General features: G+C 44.4%; 1 protein-coding gene across 1 annotated transcript; it reads right to left on the bottom strand.

The window, feature by feature from the left end:
* Nucleotides 1–1,049: 1,049 nt before the first annotated feature.
* On the bottom strand, nt 1,050–21,380 carry LOC147897520 (uncharacterized). The gene is made up of 3 exons (XM_087380650.1): nt 21,289–21,380; nt 19,727–20,035; nt 1,050–1,958 (listed from the first exon to the last, which is right to left on the bottom strand). Exons 2-3 carry the CDS (start codon nt 20,021–20,023, stop codon nt 1,200–1,202), a joined length of 1,056 nt encoding a protein of 351 aa, XP_087236776.1. The 5' UTR covers nt 20,024–20,035; nt 21,289–21,380; the 3' UTR covers nt 1,050–1,199.
* Nucleotides 21,381–22,680: the final 1,300 nt, after the last annotated feature.

The following is a 22,680-nucleotide window of genomic DNA, read 5'->3' as shown; positions in this document are numbered from 1 at the left end:
GATCATTCCATTGCACAGACCCTATCGAGTTCTATTTTTGCCTCATGGAGAAACTAGCCAAGGGTCTAGGTTTTCTAACACTGTGTTTGGGACTACAATAGAGATAGAAGTGCCATATAAATCCGTAAGTTGGCACATAAGCTGGTATCTTCTATTGGGAAAATCAAGCAGTACCAAGGTAACTTAGTAGACAAAATAGATTTCAAAAAACGCTTGGTGGTGTTGCAAAAGGATGCGCACACTTATGGATGGAGAGTGGGCTACAACTGCATGTTCATCCTCAATGAAATTTTTGAATGGAATTCGCATCTCTCAATTGAAGCATATACAGAGATCAATCTACAGGCATTTATGGCTCAGACCATTCAAGATCTAATTGCTACAATGTAATCCATGCAACCAAGCAAGCAATACAGACATGGTTTTTAGGGTGAAGGGTATGCTATAAAAACAGCTAAAAATAGATTTTGAAACTGATTGAAAGACCAAGAAGGAAAATGTTATGCCTTTATTATGAATGACCCTTGTAAAATCTATGCAATCAAGCATGATATACAAACATGATCTAAGAAAATTGTCCATTTCTTTAAGGTGAAGGGAAACAGTATTATGTAGCTTGCGTACACAAATCACTTTAAAAATGCTTTTGGAAAACAAGTTGAGAGGTCAAGAGGGAAAACGCTATGCATTTAGTATGAATAACCCTGGTTGCATCCATCAGTATTTGTGCATATAGCATATGATCTTTCTCATTGCTAAGGTAGTCTACCATTAAAGTAGGGAGGAAAGTTGTAAACAATGAAGATGCTTCTAAACATACAACAGAAGATACGTTTTCCTTGGGAAAATAATCTACAAGATGGAAAGCGGAGTATGCATTCCACTTAAATTGAATTAAAAACACATGAAAGCTTCAATGCACAGCTATTAAATGTAGGAAGAAGAAAACATAGAGGGGATAAATAACGATCTTGTTTTTAAAGAATGATTACATACTGGATGTGAGCAACACTCATGACAAGTTAGACTGTATCAACACACCATGTAAAACTCTCACTGAGAAAAACAATCAATCCATCCAATCATTCGCGCATATTCTAATTCCAAAAGGACGAAGTTATAAGAGGGGTGTCATGGGAACTTAATCCCAGAAACTGTGCCCTGTTGACAGTTTTGAATCACACAAGGAAGCCTCCTTCTCATGGCTCAGCAGAACTGCTACTTGAATTTTCATCAGACTGGTCATTTTTCGACTTCCCAACAGACAATATGTTGTCCAGCGAAATTGTCAAGGCTTCACCTATGTTGAAATCTTCAAATGCATGTTCTGAGTTTCTGGTGCTCTTTTTCTCTCCCCCTTGCAATAAGGAGGGTAGTACTGTACGTGCCTCTTGAAAAGCTTTAGCCGTGTTCGGTTCCTCTTTATCTGTTCCCTTGAATCCATCTGAAAACATGTCTCCGATAGCATGGAAGGGATTGGTTAGTGTTTTTCTAACACCAAAAATCATAGATAGCATCTTGAATCTCCAAATGGCTGTTGTTACGACCATGAATCCGAGAATCCAATGTGTGATTCTGTTCTGTTTTTCTACCCTTTTCACCAAATCCTTTGCCCGATCCTCTACAGGTGATGCTTCAGAACATTCTCTCTCAGATGTTTCAATGTTGCAGCTTTCGTTAACATTGCCATGCTGATTGCCTGGCTTGTTATAGTTTGTAAGCAGTGATTCCATGACTTCTAGATTTTTGGCTGTTGATGCTGCTGCAGCCTTAGCGGCTTGAGCTGCAGCGCTTGCAGCCTCAACCAAGGTCTCCACCATCTTTTGAGAGACATCTGATGCTTTTTCCACTTGGCCCTTTGAGCATAGTTGGGGCTTTTGAAAATCTCCAGCCTCTACAAGGGAAAAGTATCCAGATGAAAATTCACTCCCACTCTCATCTGTTTTGAGGTGTCGTATCTGTTGAGACATGAACATAGAGGTAAACATGATGTGCCATATAATGCAAAGGTATAATTTATTCAGAAATTACATTGGATTTCTTCAACATACCAAATAGTAACACGTCCAGCTATTAGAATATAAAATACCAACTATAAAGTCGTTCAAAAATACACAAAAGTTCAGTTCCGCATATGCAATTGAGTCCAACATCTCGAATGCAGGTTTACCTCTAGTTTTTTAGCATTGTCATCTCCCTTTGCTCCATGTACTTCACGCTGATGTATACAAATCTATACAAGCTCTGGTCCCCTTCCCACCTTCCCAGTTAATTCTACTTTGTCCGAGAGAGCTATGTGAACTTCTCAAAGGAGTATATGGGCTTTCACAAAAAAAAAAACACCTTGCCATTGCAAGCAAGACCAACACATATTCAAATGAATCCCTAACGAGTACAGGTTTTCTGGGCACAATCCCTTGACAACCATCGGAACGTTTCACCTACTATACACACATGTTATGTGAGTGTGTGTGCATGCATGCATACATGCAAATCTAAAGGATCTAAGGACAACAAACATGCAGGGAGGCAAATACAGATAAGGTCAACATTCTCATTTATAAATCACCTCCCATTCATTGGGATAAAAGACTAAACAGACATAGAAAAAAGAAACCAAAGACAAGACTGACGAGCTGTAAAATCCATCAAACGTCAGTGACATTTAAATTAACGCTCTCTCCCTGTAGAAAAGCTTGCTTCAATTAAGAAAGAAAATGCACACCCAGCCCCTCTGCCACAGCAACCAAGAGTGAAGAAAATCCTTCCACGCTTGTGCAAATCATGACCATCATGGCTGCATAAGACTGCCAAAGTACACATCCAAGGCAAAAAAGGAGAATGACAAAACTCCCGTAAGGGTAAAGAGCTAGGACAGTTCAATTTTTGCGAGCAGAGAGAGACTGAGTTAGGCTTTGCCCCTACTACTTTGGTATCAGAGCTTTAGATTTTATTTCCTGAGATAGGGAGGTTCAGTTTAGGCAGCCACTGTTTTATGGTCCAGACGAGATCTGGAAAAGACACCATGAGTTCTAGTAATGAGTCCAACCCCAGAGGGAGGGACGCTTCCCAAGCCTTGCCACCATAGAATCCCTGCCCTGGCTGCAGAGGCCCCAATGTCAGTTTCTGCTATGATGCAGACCATGATGCAGATGCAGCAACAACAGTCAGAGAGTCTCTTTACCCGCATGGTTCCGCTCTAGGAGATGCGGGATGATTGTGAGCAGGCTGCCAGAGTGCGCCTGAGAGCAGCTCAGAAGGCAAAAGAATGCGATCGTGAGGCTTTGGAGGCCAAGGAACTCTGAGATCGAAAGACCCAGTAAACCAAGGAACGCAGAGCGCGTAAGGCTTAGAAAGCCAAGCAGCTAAAACAGCATACAGAGGAGCTCAAACAACGCAAGACCCAAGAAGCCAAGGAGCTCAGAGAGGCTGAGGCTCAAGAAGCTAGGGAGTTAGCGCACCCCTTGGGAGGAGAAGGAAGAAACAGAACCGGCAGCTTCTCATTTCTTTGCTCCGCCCAAAGGGAGATGGAGGGGGTAAGACCAAACCTTAAGTGCTGATTTTGTTGCTCAATCAGTTCAAAAGCTATATTTCAGTGTGCCTACGAACGACAATGAGAGGTGTAGTCTCGCATCAATGCACCTCACAGGCGAGGCGGTTACCTAGTGACACAAGTGGCAGAAGACACCTTATTATGGGTGGATGGAGGTCCTGAAAGATATCAGAACACCGTCTTATGGGTGAAGAAGAAAGATGGTACTTGTAGACTATGTATTGACTATAGAGCGCTCAATCAAATGACTATCAAAAACACGTTTCCTATTCCAAGGGTGGATGACTTATTGCATGAGCTTAAGGGTTCCAAAAACTACTCCAAATCGACCTAATTCTGGGTACCATCAAATAAGGATTAAGGAGGCAAAACAGCTTTCGGTGCAGAAAGAGGAGTTCAAAGTGATGCATTATGGGCTCACAAATGCTCCAGCTAGCTTCTTTCCAATACTTGATGAACTTAATTCTAAAGCCCTACCTCTCTAAGTTTGTATTGGAATTCTTTGATGACATCCTTATATATTGCAGGAGTAAAGAAGAACATCTACAGCATGTTGCTAAGGTAATTGGAGGTACTTAGAATGAATCAACTTTATGCCAAGCCCTCCCAGTGCTCTTCTATGGTGCAAAAGGTGGAGTATCTAGGCCATGTCATCTCTCCTGAAGGTATTTCAGTGGACCCATCCAAGGTACAAGTGACAATGGCCCATCCCTTCTACACTCACTCAGTTAAGAGGTTTCCTTGGCTTGACATCATTCTACAAAGATTCATCAAGCATTCAGCAGCACTTACTGATTTGCTCAAGAAAGGAATTTTTACATGGGATCCTACTGCTCAATTAGCCTGCTCAATTAGCCTTCAATGACCTCAAGCAAGCCCTCACGACAGCCCCAATCTTGACACGTCCAGATTTTACCATTCTGATTGAGGCACATGCAAGTGGGAAATGCATTGGAGCTGTTCTCAAGCAAGGCCATGGAGTAATTGCTTAAAGCAGGAAACTAAGTGATAAGGAATGCAACTTCCAAACCCATGATAAGGAGATGCATGCTGTCATACATGCTATCAAGAAATGGCATCACTACTGGTCACTTTAAGGTAAGGACAGACCATAGGTCATTGAGGTATTTTCCCTCACTCTTAGACGTTGGACTTTGTGCAAGGGAATGACTTTGACACTGAATATAAAAAGGGAAAGAGAATGTGGTAGCTGACGCTCTATCTAGGCTATGGTCATGTCAATGCCATGCAGTCTCCACTATCTATAAGATTGGATTCATGATATTCAGGAGGAGTATTTGGAGCATCCTGAATCTGCTGCCATTTTCATGGCCCTCAAGTCCCACATTACATGGACTATTCACAGTTGCCCTGAAGAATGGACTCCTATGGTATTTAGATAGAGTTTTTTACTTTAAGAATCTGATTTTGGCTGAGATGCATAGCTCTTGTATGGCAGGTCGCATTGGGCTGGAAAAGACCTATGAAAAGGTGAAGCAAAGCTTCTGTTGGAAGTAGTTGTGTAAGGATGTAATGAATTATGTCAAGAGCTGTGAGCATTGCCAGCAAAACAGAACTGAGAACACTCTTCCTGCAAGTCTCTTACATCCCATACCTATTCCTGAAGGTAAGTGGAGACACATCAGCATGGCCTTTATTACTGGTCTGCCCACTACAGCGGAGGGATGGAACCGTAATTTTGTGGTTGTGGACAGGATGATCAAGACAGCCCAGGGATGCAGAGTTTATGAGTGGTTTTTGGAAGGGGATCTTCTCACAAACAGAGACGAAATTTGGCACCCAACACAGCATACCATCCCCAATCAGATGGCAAACAGAGAAGGTTAACAAGTGGGGTGGAGGAGTACTTGAGGCACTTTTGCTTCGAGACACGAAAGTCTTGGGATAGATGCTTGTGTCCGGAAGAATTTTGTTACAACTTTACAAAGCACACCTCTATTGGCATGTCTCCATTTGAGGCACTCTATGGATGCCATGTCCAATTCCTACTACAATTAGAGACCAATCCTTCTTGATCAGCATGCACAGGATGAAGTGAACAGAATGCAAGCCATTCTACAGCTAGCCAAAGATAATCTATGCCAGGTACAATCTAGAATGAAGGAATATGCTAATTTGAAAAGGAGGCACGTTGAATTTAAGAAGGGAGAGCGGGTGTACCTCAGACTGCATACACATAGATATGCCTTACTGAAGGGAAACACCAACACCAACCTGGCCCACAGATTTTATGACCTCTACAGAATTATTAGAATGGTTGGTGATCTAGCCTATAAGCTGGAACTGCCTCCTACCACCAAGATTCATGATGTATTCCATGTATCCCTGCTTAAGAGGTATGTGGGAGCAGAAATTCCAGTTGTAACAAATTGCCTCCTATGGATGAGTCGGGGTAAATAGAGTACGTGCCAGAAGGATATTGGGCTATAGAGACAAAATCCTTAGGAACAAGGTGTTGCTGGAGTAGTACATCACGTGGAAAGGCTTACCAGCGGAGGACTCCACATGGCATCCTGAGATCATTTTGCAACAGTTTCCAGATCTATTAGGCTGAGCTGCGAGTACCATGCACTCTTCTTTTCAGTCTGTTGTATCATTGGTATTCATTTTGAGGGCAAAGTTTCTGTAAGTAGGAGGGGATTGTAAGAGTAGGGAGTTCTATGTTTAGTAATCAGCTAGCTAAATGGGGCGGAGTTAGGCTTTAAAAGGGGGTCTCATTCATTGTATACACTTTAGTATTCTCTGTTACAAGGAAGGGCAGTGTGTTTATATCTGGATCATGAAGAAGCACCTTAAGCAAATTGGGAAGATGTGAGAATAGAAGCAACTTAGTAACCCTCTTGATACCATGTCATAAGAGGAGGCGGGTGATGCCGATGGACACCAGGAGACATATGTTGTAACAACTCGTGATAATACATTTCACAGCCATGGCAGATGTAGGTCACATGCCTATTCAGATGCTCTGCTCTACTAGTGACTCCGATGGATGATAAATTCATCAAAAGCTTCAAATGCTCAAAGCTCAAAGCTCATAGCCAATGAGTACAAAACGGAACATGAAAATGAAGAGAAAAATGAAGAACGTCATTAACAGGAAAAGGGAGATGGCTGTTATGACAGTCAGGGTGAAAATGTGTTTCGCCAGGTTGAAATGCAATGAGATGTTTCTAGCAAAAACACATGACCAAAAAGCACCACTTCCAAGCCTTTTTTCTTCTTCTTTTTTTTCTTTTTTTTTAAGGGGGGGGGGGGGTTCCCTCTTTTCCCCCCTTTCGAAAAAGGCTTCTCTTGAATATGAAAGAAATAGCCAAGAGCAAAGCACTCAAGGCACAAATACATCATTGCATAGCATGCAAAACAACCGGCTCGTCCTACGTGCCATTTTTTGCTCCTGAGTCCTCTTTTCACTCTTTCAGCTCACCTCTCCTTCCCTCAGCCATTATGGGGCTTGTCCTTTGTGGACGTTGCAGGCCCTTGTGGCTGATTGGAGAGAGTGGGACTTTTGGAAGCCCGGGCTGGTTCTTTTGGACAGCCAGCTAGTTCTCCCCCATACCTTCTCCATTTTGTGCCATTCCTCTCTCAATCTCTTTTCTCATCTTCATTTAATTGTTTATCATGTGTGTTTGTGTGGGACATCGTGAAACCAGCCTCAACAACGTAAAGGGTGGTAGGATCCACTTAATTACAACATACACAGTAATTTGATAAATAATTATGCACCACAGATTAAATCACAAGGGAGCTAGAGCGCTCCTACTCCAGATACAAGGACACCGATTGGCCCCAAACGTTGGCGCCCCTTGCAGTATTATTTAACTTTATTCGATTTGAAGCCAAGCGGCTGATTACAAAGGTCTCTGGGAAGCTGCACCACAGGCAAACCAATGCTCGTAGACTCCCCGTCCAGCCCACCCTATAATTCCTTGCTCAACTTCAAACGGTGAAATGGCATCCAATTACTAGAGAACCCTCTGTCCTCAGCCAACCAAAGCATGCAACAAAGACCCCAAAAGCATCCACTGTCTGTGCCACACCTGCAATTGCACAACCAAGTGCCCAACCAGCTAGACACGGCTGAACTACTGCAAGACAAGCCCTCAACAGCCAAACTTTGGTGCAATCAATCGACAAAGCACTTCCAAATAGGTTGCCTCAATCTACAGCCTCTCTGGCCACTGCCCCACATCATAAATCAACCTTTCTTCGCGAGGAAAGAAACCCAAACGCAATAACTAGCCAACAACCAATTAGGGAACTGAAAAAGCAGGTAAAAAGCGAGCCTTCTTCTACCCAGTATCCACAGAAGATAGGTCACCGGGGCTGGAAAACCCTATATCCTACAGAGAAAAGATGATTCTGCTCTAGCACAGCCCCAAAAGCAGCTTAGAAGAGAACACCCATGCCTGGAAAGTTACCAAAATCAGCAACAATACCCAAGAAGCTCCAGAAATCAGGTCGAAATCTCTTGCAGAGCTTGGAAAGCCTAAAAAAGCAAATCGCAATCTTCTACAACAGCCTGGACAGCCTAGAATCACCTGGAACAGCCCTGGAACAGGTCGCAGCCATCTGGCACAGCCTGGAAGACCTAGAGATCAAATCTCAATCTGAAGAAGACACCCTGATAGAAATCGCAATCTGCAACAGGCTCCTGGATCAGGTGCGATTTCTTCCGGTAGGCCCTAGATGCAGTGGAACTAGCCTTGGATGATGGCAATTTTCCGTGGCATGCTCTGGATCCTCCTGGTAGATGGCAATTTGGCTCTGGTAGCACTTGGCAAACTCTGGCAGCTCGCAACTGATGATCTGACTTCTCTAGAACTGATTTTGGCCTTCTGCTCCCAAAAACAGGGCTCTGTGCTCTTTTTGGAGTCCTATGCTAAAATTAGCAATTTTTAAGTACACCACTCTTTTGGCCCCCTTGTTGCACACTTTGGCCCTGGGAATTAATTGCCTAGTAACTCCCCCCCTGTGCATCAGGTAAGTAGGAGCGCTCTAGCTCCCTTGTGATTTAATCTATGGTGCATAATTATTTGTCAAATTACTGTGTATGTTGTAATTAAGTGGATCCTACCACCATTTACGTTGTTGAGGCTGGTTTCAATGGTTCCATTGTCGGGATCCACCTAACTTCTTCAAGAGGGGAGCCTATAGTTGGCTTGGTGCAAGTCCATCAAACTAGGCGAAGAAGACAGCATACTATTCAATAAATATGTCTCACAGGGAGAGATCTCTGAGTCTTACTAGAGAGGAAGACGAAGAGGAAGAGGAAGAGTGGATGTCTCAGTCTCATGATGATGATCAGGGTGCAAGAGAGGAGTCCCAGCATGTTGATGAGCATCGACTGATCGGACTGATGAGGAGGATGTGGATTTATTCAAGGCATAGATGCAAAGTTTTATGAGTGCTTTCACGCAGTTCACACAGGATCCCCACTTCCAGAAGATGATGAATTCTCATGTGCAGCCAAAGAAAAGAAAGCCTGACGATGGGGATAGGGATGTTGAAGCTAACAAGAGACCACATGTCAGCTTTCAGAATCAGCCCTCTCAAAACCTCTATGGTTTGCAACAACCTAATGCTATTCCGGGGCCAACTCAAGGTAATAATTTTCAGACATGGTTTCCGGAAAGGAAGGAGTTATGGCACACCCGGTGCAACCAGGTTATTTTGGTGGTGGTTCAGTGTTTCAGGCCATGGTCAGTGACACATCCCAGCACTCCTGAAACCCCTGATCTGCAAAATAACCACACACAACATCAGAACTGAGCAGGCTGCTCACCACCCAACCGTGACATCTACGGGATGTGATCCCGAATCAGAAGATGTCCCCTCGAGCCACGAGCTGAGCTACTGGCACGAACTCCCAATCAGATCCCAACCAGCCTGGTGTCCCATACCACCAGGTGGCGCTGTGAAGCCCTGGATCTGCCACTGGGCCTTGGGCTACGCTAAGATGCAGGCGCGCGTCCGCGACACAATCCAGGATCAGACCTAGCACCTGGGAACGAGACTTGCTCCCAACTGCACACTGAGAACTGAACCCCCTGGGCCTCTTTTATAGACTCGGGCCCCGGCGCCAAAAATAGCGAAGACCTATAAATAGTTCGTACCCTTGCCACTCAACCCGAGAATCAAGCCTGCCTAGCTCTAAGCCTCCCCAGGCTAACCTGAGCTAGTTCTGTGTACCTAGTGCACGTCAGATACCAATCCGTGCACATGACATACTCCCCCTCCTCTAAGAACTCACTCTTGAGTTCGCTAAGAAATCGGGAAATGTTCTTTGGAGGTTTTGTAATGTCTCCCATGTTGCATCCTCCTCAACACGATCCTTCCACTTAATCTTGTATTCCGTGATAGTATGATTTCGAATCTGTCTTTCACGAAATTCAAGAATAGATTCAGGTTCGTGAGGAATAAAAGTCAAATCTGTAACTTCTATAATCTCATGAGGAGAAACAAGTTGATCATCTGCACCCAATACTTCTTTCAGTCTACTGACATGAAAGACTGGATGTACTTTAACATCAGGAGGCAATTCTAGTCGATATGCAACTGGTCCAATTCTTTTAATGACCTTGAATGGGCCACAGTATCTGGGGGATAATTTCGGAACCAAACCAGTACTTAGGCTCTTGGATTCCTTAGGAATTCTCAAATATACCATCGTTCCTTCAGAGAATTCTCTAGGTGAACGATGTCTATTAGCATAAAATCTGTCCCTATCTTGGGCACTTCTAATAGATTCCTTGGCAAACTGCAACATTTCCTGCATGGCTTGCAAGAAGTTCTTAGCAGCATCATTTTGAATCCCTTTTAATCCAACCATAACTGGTGACTTAGGTTGAAACCCGTACATAAGCATAAAAGGACTGTAACCTGTACTAGAATGCTTTGCACTGTTGTAAGCAAATTCAATCATGGGTAGATAATCTTCCCATGAAGACTGTCTCTTAGATACATATGCCCGAAGCATGTCTTCAACCAACTGGTTGACCTTTTCTGTACTGCCATCAGATTGTGCATGATCTGAGGAACTCATACTTAGAGTAGTTTCCAACTTCTCAAATACAAGTGTCCAGAAGTTACTTGTAAACTTTGAGTCCCTGTCACTGACTATGTCAGATGGCAAACCATACAGCTTGAACAAGTGGTCCACAAACTCGTGAGCCAACTGAACAGCTGAAATAGTTGTTCTTGTAGGTAAGAATCTAGCCATTTTTGTCAAACGGTCAACTATGACCCAAATAGAGTCATGACCCTTGCGCGTTCGAGGTAAACCAGTAATAAAATCCATGGAAATACTTTCCCATTTATTACCTGGAATCTGTAATGGTTGTAATAAGCCCGCGCTCCTAAGGCGTTCAGCCTTAGTAACCTGACAAACTCGGCAACCTACCACATAGTTCTCTACAAATGCACGCATCTTAGGCCAATAAAAGGTATGCTTCACAAGAGACAGAGTCCTATGTATACCTGGATGTCCCGCACTAGGAGCATCATGACACTCCCAGAGAATCTTGGATTTTAGGTCCAGAACATCAGGCACACAAATCTTTTCATTCCGGAACAGCAAGCCGTTCCTAATCATCCACTGACCTCCCGCCGCCTGTATCCTAGGTGGCACAATCCCTGAGTCCTGGTCAACCATGGAATTCCCATCCTGGACTCTCTGCCAATAAGAACTGAAATGACTATCAGTTGCGTATAGCCCTCTCAAGGATTGAAATAGGTCTGAGGATATTTCCGTAAATGACAAAGCATTTACAAACTTAACTCGACTTAAGGCATCCGCCACACTATTCAACGAACCCTTACGATAACGTATTTCGAAATCAAAATCCTGCATTAACTCTGCCCATCTAGCTTTCCTTCCTCTCAAGTCTGATCCATCACACACATACTTAATTGACTGGTGATCAGTCAATACAAGGAACTTTGAACCATACAAGTAGTGTCTCCAAACCTTGAGAGCATACACTACAGCATAAAGTTCCTTCTCAAGTGTGGGCCAACGATACTGGGTGTCGTCTAGCTTCTTACTCTCAAAAGCTACAGGTCTGCCCTCTTGGAATAAAGCTGCCCCAATCGCATAATCACTCGCATCAGCCTCTAAAACATAAGGCCGGGTAGGATCGGGTAATGCAAGAACGGGTGCTTCCTTGATAGATAACTTCAAGGTTTCAAAAGCCTTGTTCATTGCATCATTCCAAGGGATCGGCTGAGTAGACCTGCGTCCACGACCTTTCAATATGTTGGTCAAGGGTACCATGATTTGTGAATAATCACGGACTGACTTCCGAAGAAATACCGTAAATCCTAGGAAAGAGCGAAGTTGTTTCACAGTCTGAGGTATAGGCCAATCTAAAACCTTCTGGATACGATCCAGATCAATGCTAATACCTTCAGAAGAAATCTTGTGTCCTAAGTAAATGATCTCCTTCATAAAGAAGTCACATTTACTCATCTTGGCATAAAGCTTATGCTGTCTTAGAACAAGTAAGACAACCCGGAGGTGTCCTATATGATCCTCAAGCGTTTTACTATATACCAAGATATCATCTAAGAACACTACAACAAATTTGCCCAGATAATCTCTGAACAAATCGTTCATCATCTGCTGAAAAGTAGCAGGAGCATTGGTCAAACCAAAAGGTAATACGAGAAACTCGTAATGACCATACCTAGTCCGGAATGCGGTCCTATCTATGTGTTTAGTATAGATACGGATTTGGTGATAACCCGTACGCAAATCAATCTTAGTGAAATACTTCGCTCCGGCCAAACGGTCTATCAAATCATCAGAACGAGGTAAAGGATAGCGATTCTTAATTGTAACTTTATTTAATCGTTTATAATCTATACACATCCTCCAGGAAGAATCCTTCTTCTTTCTTAAGAGGACAGGTGCACCCCAAGGAGATTTACTTGGGCGGATATAGCCCATATTCAGGTAATCCTGAAGCTGGGTAGCTAACTCATCCTCCTCTACCTGGCTCATCCTATACGGTGGTACACTGATAGGTTGAGCCCCTGGGACTAAGTCTATGCGATGATCTACTGCCCTTTCTGGAGGTAAACCTTCCGGCAGTTGAGCTGGGAATACGTCCTTAAAATTATCTAACAACATTCTCAATTCTCGGTGTTCAAACACACTTAATTCATTTTTATTAATTACCGAAACAATAAATGAAGATAGTGGAATCAAAACACACTGATAGACATCATAATGAGAAGTGTTCAATATATTCCGAAGCTGCATCGCAGATACAATAGGCCCCTGAGAAGGGGTAATCTTATCACACTGAATACAAAATTGGGTGCCTTTGTCTACAAAAGAAAGCGTATGCTCCGTCCATCCGATCTGGATATTGTGGGTTTTAAACCACTCTATCCCGATCAGCAAGTCTACATGCTCTAGATGCATAACATAACATGTGAGAGCTCCTGTGTAGGCTTGAATCCGGATGAGAAGCGCTTCAACCTTGCGATCCCAAAACTGCTTCCCGGCTGGAAGCTGCACCTCGTAGGTGTGGTCGCTAGGTACTGTGGACAGCCCCATCTTCTGCACAAATTTGTAATTAACAAAATTGTGAGAGCTGCCCGGATCAAAGAGAATGTGAACTTGCTGGTCCCTAACTTCTCCATAAACTCGGAAAAGATCATGGGAACCAAACAACGAAGTATTAAAGGTACAATTACAAGAAAGGGGGCAGGTAATGACATTTACTGAAATACATGTCATCGTAACCTGGTTGGCTCCCTTGGCTGCGGTACGTGGACCTGCCTGGAGCTTGGGTCCTAGCACCAATTTCTGGTTCTTCCGCTTAGGACACTCATTCTTCGTGTGGCCCCGCTCCTCGCAATAAAAACATCGGCCTTCTTTCTTGAGCCTGAGAGTGCGAAGGAAACGGGCCTTACCATTCTTCGTAGGAGTTAAGCTTTTCCTGGAGGCGTTGTCCGTAGACTTCGTCTCCCCAATACCGGTTGCATGCTGAAAGAACTTGCGTTTGTTCTTTCCGCTGGTCTCGGTAACTGTGGTTGCCTTGGTACCGGCCATGGTATCATCATATATGCGCGCATATGTCATGGCCTCCTGCAATGTTGTGCACTTGTTATTCTTAATCTGTAACTTATAGGAGTCTGGCAAACCATCCACGAAAAAACCTAACAAGGTTACAGGATCCATTTTAGTGGCCCTGGTTTGCAGATCCCTAAATCTTTGAAGATAAACTTCAAAAGTTAAATTCAATTTTGACATATCGAGGGCTTTGAGCTTGCCGACGATATCGTAGTCATCTTCCTTCTTCAGGAACTCCTTCCTGAAGATACCCTCAAATTCTGTCCAAGTATCAGGCTTAGGCTGAAGTTCTTTCCACCAAAGCAAGGCTTTACCTGACATAAACCCTGCTGCTAGCTGAATCTTTTTCTCATCTGGATAGGGGTGAAATTGGAAGTGTACTTGCCACTTGTGCAACCAAGTGTCAACCACCTCCTTTGTTCTTGATTTCTGGTCACCTGGAAAGGGATCCGGAGTGATATTCCGGCCTAGCACGGAGGCCATGGCATCCACATGCGTGAGTGCCTGAACCGTGCTAGCCAGAAGAGTCAAAGTAGCTTGTATCCCTTGGAGTTGCTGTGTCAACCCCGATTGATTAGCGTTGACCTGCTCAAATTTACCATCCAGAGCAGTCCTGAACTCACTGAAGGCTTTCTTAGTGATCAGGTCGTCATAGAGACCCTGATCATCCTCTCCCACTGGAGTGTAGTCTAATTCCTGCTCCCCCATAGTGAACTCGGGATTTGGAGCATCAGACATGGCTGAAATCTGATTCGATTACAAACGGAGAGAGATAAATAACTGAAACGGAGCACGGAGGGAGATGGAGTAGAAGAAAACCGTCCCAGATAAATCTGACAGTAAAAGATGCTGGAATCTGGAAGACCACGAGCCCTGGTGCCTCCCCGAATCTGCAACCGGATGCGCAGTCGACAATAGAGGCTGTACGGACTGCTGACGTGGCCTGTACGGCTGCTGACGCAGTCCGTACGGTGGCTGCAGAAGCTGGCGCAGTCGCTGTACGGGGCAGCAGCAGGTACAGGAGCAGGCGAAACAGTCCGTACAGGCTGTACGGCTGTCGCTGTAACTGTACGGACTGGTACGGAAGCTTTGGGAGTTGCGCAGGACTATCGCAAGCAGGGCGGATGCAGGGAAACTGTTCGAACAGGGCGCTGCTAAAGGGCGAGGCTGGCTGGCACAGATCTCGAGGTAACGTCTCGAATCTTGGGCTGCTGGTGGGTTGTCTAGCACCCAGCCCCCCACCTATATAGGGTGCAGGGCTGCCTGATTTGGAAGCTAGGCTTCCAAAGAAGGCTAAGCCCCTCTAGCTTTGGAGGGGTGCTTTTTTCGGAAAAAGCACCTGAGCCCCTCCAACTTTGGAGGGGTGCTTTTTCGAAAAAAGCACCCTGTTTCAGCGCAGGCTGCTCGCAGCCCTAGGCGCAGGCTGTTCGCAGCCTGTTGCGCAGGCTGTGGACAGCCCGCTGCGCTGGCTGTGGACAGCCTTTTACACAGGCTGTCCCGCCACACTGCCTCGCCTACAGCGCCCCTTCCTAAGCTCCGCATCCCCTACTCTCTTGCTGTCTATTTCCTGCACTTCTCTCCTTCTTTTCTGCTCTCCTTCTCCTCCCTCAAAACTTCTCTCCGTAGCCTTCAGAAGATTCTATTTCACTCCTCTTCTTCTTCCTTTTCCAGATATTTCTTCACCCCTTCTACCCCAGGTAGACAGCAAAAAACGCAGCAGGAAATCTCGAATTTTAGGGCATACCTGGAAGAGAAATCCGTCAAATTTCTCGCATCAGAAGTTCCTACCTCTGGAGTTGGCTCTGATACCAACTGACACATCCCAGCACTCCTGAAACCCCTGATCTGCAAAATAACCACACACAACATCAGAACTGAGCAGGCTGCTCACCACCCAACTGTGACATCTACGGGATGTGATCCCGAATCAGAAGATGTCCCCCCGAGCCAGGAGCTGAGCTACTGGCACGAACTCCCAATCAGATCCCAACCAGCCTGGTGTCCCATACCACCAGGTGGCGCTGTGAAGCCCTGGATCTGCCACTGGGCCTTGGGCTACGCTAAGATGCAGGCGCGCGTCCGCGACACAATCCAGGATCAGACCTAGCACCTGGGAACGAGACTTGCTCCCAACTGCACACTGAGAACTGAACCCCCTGGGCCTCTTTTATAGACTCGGGCCCCGGCGCCAAAAATAGCGAAGACCTATAAATAGTTCGTACCCTTGCCACTCAACCCGAGAATCAAGCCTGCCTAGCTCTAAGCCTCCCCAGGCTAACCTGAGCTAGTTCTGTGTACCTAGTACACGTCAGATACCAATCCGTGCACATGACAGTCAGCCCACAAGCCCAATCTTCGGGTATATCTACTAGTCAAACAGTTGGGTTTCAGCCTAGTTTACAGCCCATGGGACAGAATATGATGTATGCAAATGTTGGAGCAGCCCCAGGGATGCAAATAGGTATGCCTAATGCAGCAGTAGGTAACCTCGGTATGGAAAATATGTAAGATATGGGTGCTGGTATGAACAATACAGCTCTTCCCAATGCCAGTAGCGTGGGAGATAGAGTGAGTGCTGCTGTTGCTTTTGCCTAGGCACCTGTATACGATAATTTGGCACCTCAAGGAAAGATGGACTTTAAAGAGGCTGGTGAAGTAGTAAAATTTGAGACATTTAGTGGGGTGCCGGATATACTTAAGGCATTGACCTTTTTGCAGCAGTTTGATGGAGCCTACACAGGAGGGAATTTCACAGAGTCATCCAAAATACGCCGGGCTGCAAGTTTCCTAAAGGGGAATGCACTTCAATGGTGGACCACTATGCTCATGCAAAACACCGCACCAAACATGTGGATAGGTTTAAAACATGTGTTTTCAGCTGCGTGGCTTACCACGACTTTTGAGGTGGATATCATGACTGCTTGGCATGAGCTGAATTCCAATAATTGCCGTAATTTAGAGGAGTATAACAACAAGTTTTGGGTGACCTTGTTGCCTGTTAGCTCCTATCGGATTGTTCCTTTTGTTGAGCAGGTTGAGAAATATTGCTACGGGCTGCCTAAGGAGTTGAGAGACTCCTACACGAAGACTAAAGTCTCCAATATGTCTCAGCTTATCGAGAATGCTAGCACGGCATATGCTTTGATGCAGGGGAAGACTTATGGATTCAAAGGTGGACAAAAGCAGGAATCTAAGAAGGATGACATAGACAAGAGATCTTGGTTCCGATTTTCCAAAATAGAGAAGAAGGCTAATTGTTAGAAGGCTGCATTTGTTGCAGGGAGGCGACAATACCAGCTGCGTATTTGAGTCCAGAGGAGCGGAAAACTCTCTATGAGGAAAAGAAATGCTTTAAATGCAAAGAACCAAGTCATGTGTCTCAGGATTGCCCAAAGTGGAATGAGGAGAAGGCTGATGTAGGCAAAGGTGATCAGAAGGGGAAGAAACAGAAGACCATGGCTGGTTCGATGCCTGATGTGATCAGTGAGAACAGCCCCAAGGTGAGGAAATTGAGCTATGCAGAGCTTGGGAAAAGGTTCGGGATCAAACAGCCCTTATTTTCTTTGATCTAGGTGCAAAGGCCAACTTTATTTCTCCTGAGATGGTAATGAGATTGGACATTCGAGCGGAGGAGATGGGACCGAGCTGTGAAGCCGGTATGGCTAACCCGAAGTTCACCACTCCTGTCACGCCTATCATAAGGAAGCTGCGCTTGCATATTCAGTCTTTCGTGGACAACGAAGACTTTTATATTATGCCCCTTGCACAGGCATTTGGTATCAAGAGTTAGTGTATCCATGGGTACATTTATGCACAGCAAAAGAAAAAAAAGCATAATGAAGGAATAGATGCACATTGAAGGTCACTGTAGGACGCTGAGATAAAAACACAGATGGTGATGTGGCAAGCATGCAACAAAGGACTCAAGATGGTTGAGGCTCATGAAGGGAAAAGGCAAGCAGCTAGTTCTCCAAAAGGGCTGCACCCATGCTGGTAGGGCATAGAGTGTTTACATGCCTGTATGGGTTTATGATTGCAGATGCACACAAGATATGCCATAGTTAGCATGCAGGAAACTCGCTTCAAAACCAGCCAGAGCCTTCCATATTTGGAAAACTTGTCAGTGAGCAACCCTCTATGAGCTTGTTCCTAGGCACCTTCAGCCAGAGAATTCCATCAAGATACTACCCACAGGAGACCCTTGGGTCACATGCATGGTACACAGGTCATCCATCAGGACAGCAATTTAGAACATCCCACCTCAGTATGGATGCTGTTGTGAGAGCCTTTCCTCTGACACTCCAGCTCCCTCTCAAGTAGAGGCAAAAGCGGCTTCTGCTGACATAGAGAATATGAATCAGAGTGCTTTCTAAAACACTTGCAATATGATGTAGAGCAAGTAGACGTAAGAGTGGTTTTTGACATAGAGAATATGAATTGGCAGCGTGCTTCATAAAACCCTTGCAAGGTCTCTATTGAACCATCAAGTCTTTGATTCAGCCAGATAGGATGCACTGAGCAGACTTTAAAACAACTCAAGTAGAGCCTAAATGAGCTCATGTGGAAGGAGGTCTAGAAGGTCATATGCCCCACGTATGCGTGCACAGATGTGTAGGAGGCCATTGGGACATTGATAGTGCTTTGCCAGAGCTGCACCAGGATGGATCAGCACTTACATGACCCAAGAAAGGCAAAGAATTATATGACACCATGGAGTCTGCTCCTTCGTAGTAGAGGAGCCCTGGTCTCCAAACCATCAATTCCAATTTGGAGGGGACGCTTATATAGAGTGGGAAAGGTTATAATAAAGGCCAAAATTGGGGCAAGTTAGTGCTGGTTAGGACTAATTTGGCTGTGGTTATTTGGGCCTAGAGAGGGCTAAAAGACAATAGTGGAGGGGTTTCCTGTTTACACATCTCTTCGCCCTTCTCTCTTTCCTATTTCTCCTTGCACCTTCCATCTCCCATATTCCTATATCCTCTTCCCTTATCTAAGCCTACCCATTTCCCTTCCTTACATTTGGCATGAGAATAAAGATATTTTTTTATTTGAAAATGGTAACCTCTTCTAAATGAAAAAATAACTCATGCTGACACTAATGGTGAGCTTGTCTTGTTGAAGAAGACCCAGAGGAAGAACCAAGCTAGATACAGATCCCTCTTAGCTCCAAGCTGATTTGAGATGGTGTTTCTCTTCGGGACAAAGGGAGACTACAAACTAGAACTTTACTGATGCAGGATGCTAACGAAGTTAGAGTACCCCTAAAAAACCTTCTACGATGAGAATATCAGATTTTAATGGTGGCTGTACATATATAAATTGTTGTAACTATGTTGGTAAAAAAGAATCTTCTACTATGGTAGATCGAGGAACACATGGGAGAGTGAGAATCCAAATAAGATGACCACCACTAGGCCTCCAAAAGGGGGGGCGCTGCTATGGAGATAGGCAACCACTGAACAGAAAATGCTTCTTATTCTCAGCAGGTCATCTCCTATGCATGTGGTGAGGTATGCAGGATCTTCCAATATTGAAAGATTTTCAAAGCTTGACATATGAACCATATAAGAGATGGCATGGATTCATCCACGAAGCCTGCAACTGAACTGCTTTTGTCAGGTTGATGATGTATCACTCAACTGGATCTGAATTTTAAGATTGCACAGGGGGAAATACATAGGTTATCGATCCAAGGCTTAACTTCCTGAGCTCAAATATGGGCTAAACCTTGAAGATATGCCTGTATCTAGATAAATATATGAATATCCCAAACTCTTCTACATACAAAACAAATCGTGCTGTTTTCATGTCGTGATCATCACCCACAAGGTTGATAACTATAAACTCCACCATATATAGCAGGGACTACCTACTATGACATCCCCACCAGCATCATCAGCGCCTGACAATAGGTGTAGACCAAATTGTAAACAAACTCTCCCATACATATCCGCACACCCACACACACACACACATGAGCATCCAGTCTTCATACTAAGTTTCAGTCAGCAGGCCACAGAGATCAGCCATGAAAGTTTACCTCGCTCAAAAATATATGTGAGCAAAATTACCTGATTCAGCAATCTTGACAGGAGGCTTATGTCTTCGCTGTCTAATCCACCTTCAGCAGAGCTCATCCTGGAAGCTTTAGAGCACTCCATCTGGACACCATTTTGTAACCTTTTCAACAGCTCTGCTTTTCTGCATTCATGTTGAGAAGGAGACAGTGGATTCTCCTCTTGAAGGATGCAGACCAAAGCATTTTCGACAGCCTCTAAATCATTTTTTCTATAGATGCTTCCCATACATGATGAAGCATCCTTCTCCGCAGCTTCTGGTCCTCCTGCATGATCAAAACTTGAGGCCATGTATCTTCCACCCTGCAACGATCAGGGAAATGACCATCAACCTACTTCTGAAACATCAAAACATTAAAAAATTTGATGACACAGACAAAAGGTAATGAGCCTACTATGGTGAGACAACAACATAACTTTTATAACAATCTATGTCTAGATACATATTTTACACCTAAATATTCTGTACTCTATGTCTATCCAACTTTCTATTACTTGCAAGCTGTAGCTTAGTCTTAGGAGAATGCTAACATCAAGGCCTTTGTAGGTCTCTGCTTCACACGCAGGAACTACACTTAAATAATCATCTTCTATCATCCTTGGCTAAGAGCAGTAGGGTTACTTTATGATCATAAACGGAACACTAGAACCTTCACTTACTGGAACAGGAGTGGGTGGACCAAGCAAGCATTCATCCATCTATGTAGAGCGGGCAAGAGTTTATATAAACTGTGCACCCTTCTTAAGGATCATAGATCTAGTTAGTATATTGAAAAACATGGCGATAATCATAGTGCACGTGTATGTACGTGCGGACACACACACACACACTGAGAAATAGATAGATGGAGGCGTATATGTGTATGTATGTACACTAGTCGCCCCAAACGTGGGTAAATTTTCTTCAAGCCATTTCTTTAGAGCGGGCTGCAAGTCAGGAGAATCTACTCAACGCAGAACAGCTTCGCAAGTCATACCAATGACAAGCGTTCAAACATTAAACCTTGACATGTATAGCTACACAATTTTACAAACATGTCAACTTATATTCATATGAGCCGATAGTAAAAGGCAAGGTTGCTGTCCTTCCCAAGCTGCAAAGTTGAACCCAATCGACAGAGATTCCCAGCCGTATTGCTAATTATAGGGCCGGTTGGGTCTATTGCAAAGCAGCCTGACACTCTCACGAGGCGGCATTGTATCTGAACTTAATGCTTTGCAAAAAAGAAACTCACCGTGGGAAGACGTTCTTCCTAGCTAAGATGCCGAATTCAAGGGTATCGCTGTTAATGGGTTGAAAGAGCCGGGAGCCACCCAAGACAATTCTCTCTCTCTCTCTCTCTCTCTCTATTTCTGTCTCTCTCTCCCAAAATCATTCCTTTCTCTTCCACTAGCTCATTTTCTGAACGTGACACGTGCAAGAGCTTGTGAGAACTACCCCAATTAGATAAAGTATAGAAGTATAGAAGTATAGACGGAGCTATCTTACGTACCTGCTTGAGAACAGCCTTAATTAGATTAGTATAGATAGATATAGACGGAGCTATCTTACGTACCTGCTCGATAGACGAGCGTTCCGGCAGACGTTCCTTGATGAATATCTTTGTCAACAGCTGCGCTACTTAAGGTAAATATTCGCAGTGTCGAGTTCACTTCCACGACGAGAGTACGCGTGGCGGACTGCGTGTCATCTTCTCTGATCTCCCAACGCTTTCTACGTGTCACGTTCACAAGAAATTGCAAGTTGCTTCGTTAGTGGGCGGAGAATGCGTGGCTGCCATGTGGCTATTTACCTTTGCACATGCACAAGAGAGCAGAGAAGGGTGATCGTGTGCACCGACCACGAGGCTGTGCGTTGCCCGCCAACATTCGAATCGCCACATGTACCCAAGCACAGAAGGGGTTCGTGTGTGCTTACCCACATCATACATGGCTACACGCCGTCGACCAAAATTTGAATTGCCACACATGCCTTCAAGAATTGAACTTAGTACCACTTTCATTAGATTCAAGAGTCTTGCCTTGACGTCTAGGCTAACACGCCAGCAATGATATTCACTTCTACCATGTATCCTATAATCTAAGACTATTTCTTCATTTTGAACATCCTTCACCACTTGCCGAGAACCCCACTTGCCATCCAGTACAATCATGCAGCAGTGCACCTAGTATTTTATTATCGAGCTTGGTCCTCATTGCACCAACTAATTGAAGGACAAATTGATGTAATGGGGTGTACCAAGGGGTACAAGGTTTGTGTGAGTTTGTGTGTCACCACATGGTGGTTAGTGTGACCAAGTTAGGTGGTAGAAGGTTCTATTAGGTGTGATTGAGAGATTCATGGGCTTGATTGAGAGATCACTGGAGTGATTTGTGGATCTGGAGATGCTCTCCTTTGGGGCACATGCATTGTATTAGTTGCCCTTATAAGGGCCTCTCCTCTCTTGAATAAACTACTCCCTTTACTTCATTTGTTGATCCCTTGCTGCTGTTCCATCATGTGGTATCAAAGCCACGTCCACCCTCCTTGAGCCCTCTTTGAGTGCCATGTCATCATCTTCCCCAAATGAAGCTTTTCTTAATCTTCCAAGATTTGATGGGTGGGAGGTGTGAAAATTTAAAATTCGTGGGAGTAGCAAAATTTTAGCCATCAGTTTTTTCCCCTTTAGCGATACACGTCAACAAACTTGGATATCCCAAACAAGTGCAATGTGGCTTAACATGCTTTAAAACACAAATAGGCCAAAGGGCACGCTATCGGGTTTGATGCTGTGTATTATTAAATGCAATGACCTTTGGCATGCTTATGAGCCATATAGCAAAGTGCATGGAAAAAGAAACAATTTAAAATTGTAAATAGTGTTGGATTTATTAAAATATCTTTGCACATGCACAAATTGCACTTTTCCAACTTCTTCCATTTTAGGGTGAAGCTAGATACCAATACC

Source organism: Dipteris shenzhenensis, chromosome 10, assembly GCF_047967505.1.
Source record: "Dipteris shenzhenensis isolate YYH24624 ecotype China chromosome 10, Dip_SZ_1.0, whole genome shotgun sequence".
Lineage (NCBI taxonomy): Eukaryota > Viridiplantae > Streptophyta > Polypodiopsida > Gleicheniales > Dipteridaceae > Dipteris > Dipteris shenzhenensis.
Note: the sequence above shows the minus strand (reverse complement) of the source record. Positions and strands in the feature narration are given on the sequence as shown.